Raw genomic sequence first — 2,189 nt, 5'->3', positions numbered from 1 at the left:
TGTGCTTGGCAGCTTTCTGCAGAGCGGCACAAGCAATGGGATTGGTCGTAGCCAGATGTCAGGGCCCTGGGGGGGGGGGGGCGAGGTGGCTGGGGCCCTGTGGCAGGGGCCTGCGTGGAGGGGCAGGGCAGTTTCACCGTTCCTCTTGGAGCAAGCGAGGGTTTTTAAGTCTGCCGGTCCCTGTAGTTCTCTGGCCTGGCGCAGGGATGCATCCCGATGATCTTCCCCAGGTAGCTGGAGAAGGGGTGGGAGGAAAGACTCCGGCCTTTTTGCCCTCCTAGTATGGCGTCGCGCTCCAGCAGGGAAGGGGGTCTGGCCCCTGGGTCGAAGGTCGCGCTCCAGCAGGAGAAGGGGGTCTGGCCGCTGGGTCGAAGGTCGCGCTCCAGCAGGGGAAGGGGGTCTGGCCGCTGGGTCGAAGGTCGCGCTCCAGCAGGGGAAGGGGGTCTGGCCGCTGGGTCGAAGGTCGCGCTCCAGCAGGGAAGGGGGTCTGGCCCCTGGGTCGAAGCTTGCGCTCCAGCAGGGAAGGGGGTCTGGCCGCTGGGTCGAAGGTCGTGCTCCAGCAGGGAAGGGGGTCTGGCCACTGGGTCGAAGGTCACGCTCCAGCAGGGGAAGGGGGTCTGGCCGCTGGGTCGAAGGTCGCGCTCCAGCAGGGAAGGGGGTCTGGCCGCTGGGTCGAAGGTCGCGCTCCAGCAGGGGAAGGGGGTCTGGCCCCTGGGTCGAAGGTCACGCTCCACCAGGGGAAGGGGGTCTGGCCCCTGGGTCGAAGGTCACGCTCCAGCAGGGCAGGGGGTCTGGCCCCTGGGTCGAAGGTCGCGCTCCAGCAGGGCAGGGGGTCTGGCCGCGGGTCACCACCAGTGCCTGTCTCCCACAGGAAGGGGTCCTGCAGCAGAGGTGTCACAACGGCTTCCTGGGTTGGTTCTGAGCCAGCCGGCGGTGTTGTGGTGGAGGTTTTCTGCGTCACACTCCTGTGGACCTTCAGGTGTGACCTCTGGGTGTGACTGGAGTCCTGGGGGGTGGGGATGTTAAAAAGCCCTGTCCCTGTCCCTCCGCAGGGGAGGGCCCCGTGGGAGCTGCGCCACCACTGGGGCCTTGGAGGGGTGAGGGGCGTGCCCGGCCGCTGACGGCCCCTCCCCTCCCCTGCAGGACAAGCTGTCGCCCCTCTGTAAGGAGCAGCAGGTCCTGGGGCCTCATGGGAGGGCAGGGATGGCGCTGGACCTGGAGCCTGCGACCCGCTTCCCCCTGCTGGCCCTCCAGGCCAGTGCCACGCCTGAGCTGCCAGGGGGCCCCAACGTGGCCCCCAACAGCTCCTGGTCCGGCCCCCCAGAGCCCCGGGCCCCGCAGGACCTGGTGACCGCAGGAGCGATCGGGGCTGTGCTGTCGGCGGTGGGCGTGGTGGGCGTGGCGGGCAATGTGTACACGCTGGTGGTCATGTGCCGCTTCTTGCGTGCCTCCGCCTCCTTGTACGTCTACGTGGTCAACCTGGCGCTGGCCGACCTGCTGTACCTGCTCAGCATCCCCTTCATCGTGGCCACCTACGTCACCAGGAACTGGCACTTTGGAGACGTGGGCTGCCGTGTCCTCTTCAGCCTGGACTTCCTGACCATGCACGCCAGCATCTTCACACTGACCGTCATGAGCAGCGAGCGCTACGCCGCGGTGCGGAGGCCTCTGGACACGGTGCGGCGCGCCAAGGGTTACCGCAAGCTCCTGGCCCTGGGCACCTGGCTTCTGGCACTGCTGCTGACACTGCCCATGACGCTGAGCATCCGGCTGGTCCGCAGGGGCTCCAAGAGCCTCTGCCTGCCAGCCTGGGGCCCCCGCGCCCACCGCGCCTACCTGACGCTACTCTTTGGAACCAGCATCGTGGGGCCCGGCCTGATCATAGGGCTGCTGTACGTGGGCCTGGCCCGGGCCTACTGGCGGTCACAGAGGGCCTCCTTCCCGCAGACGGGGCGGCTGCCGAGCCCCAGGGTGCTCTGGCTCATTCTCGGCATTGTCCTGCTCTTCTGGGCCTGCTTCCTGCCCTTCTGGCTGTGGCAGCTGCTCGCCCACTTCCACGAGGTGCTGCCGCTCAGCCCTCAGGCCGCACGCCTGGCCAACTACCTGACCACCTGCCTCACCTACGGTAACAGCTGCGTGAACCCCTTCCTCTACACCCTGCTCACCAGGAACTACCGCGAGCACCTGCG

General features: G+C 68.0%; 1 protein-coding gene across 1 annotated transcript in view; it reads left to right on the top strand.

The window, feature by feature from the left end:
* The first annotated feature begins 1,203 nt into the window (after positions 1-1,203).
* Positions 1,204-2,189, top strand: part of Uts2r (urotensin 2 receptor) — a 6,275-nt gene continuing 5,289 nt past the window's right edge. The window contains exon 1 of the mRNA XM_013033088.1: positions 1,204-2,186. Within this exon, the coding sequence (XP_012888542.1) occupies positions 1,204-2,186 (983 nt within the window). The remainder of the gene's footprint in view (positions 2,187-2,189) is intronic.

Source organism: Dipodomys ordii, unplaced genomic scaffold (genome assembly GCF_000151885.1).
Source record: "Dipodomys ordii isolate 6190 unplaced genomic scaffold, Dord_2.0 Scaffold163, whole genome shotgun sequence".
In the NCBI taxonomy this organism is placed as follows: domain Eukaryota; kingdom Metazoa; phylum Chordata; class Mammalia; order Rodentia; family Heteromyidae; genus Dipodomys; species Dipodomys ordii.
The sequence above is the reverse complement of the archived record's forward strand: the minus strand, read 5'-3'. Positions and strand labels throughout refer to the sequence as shown.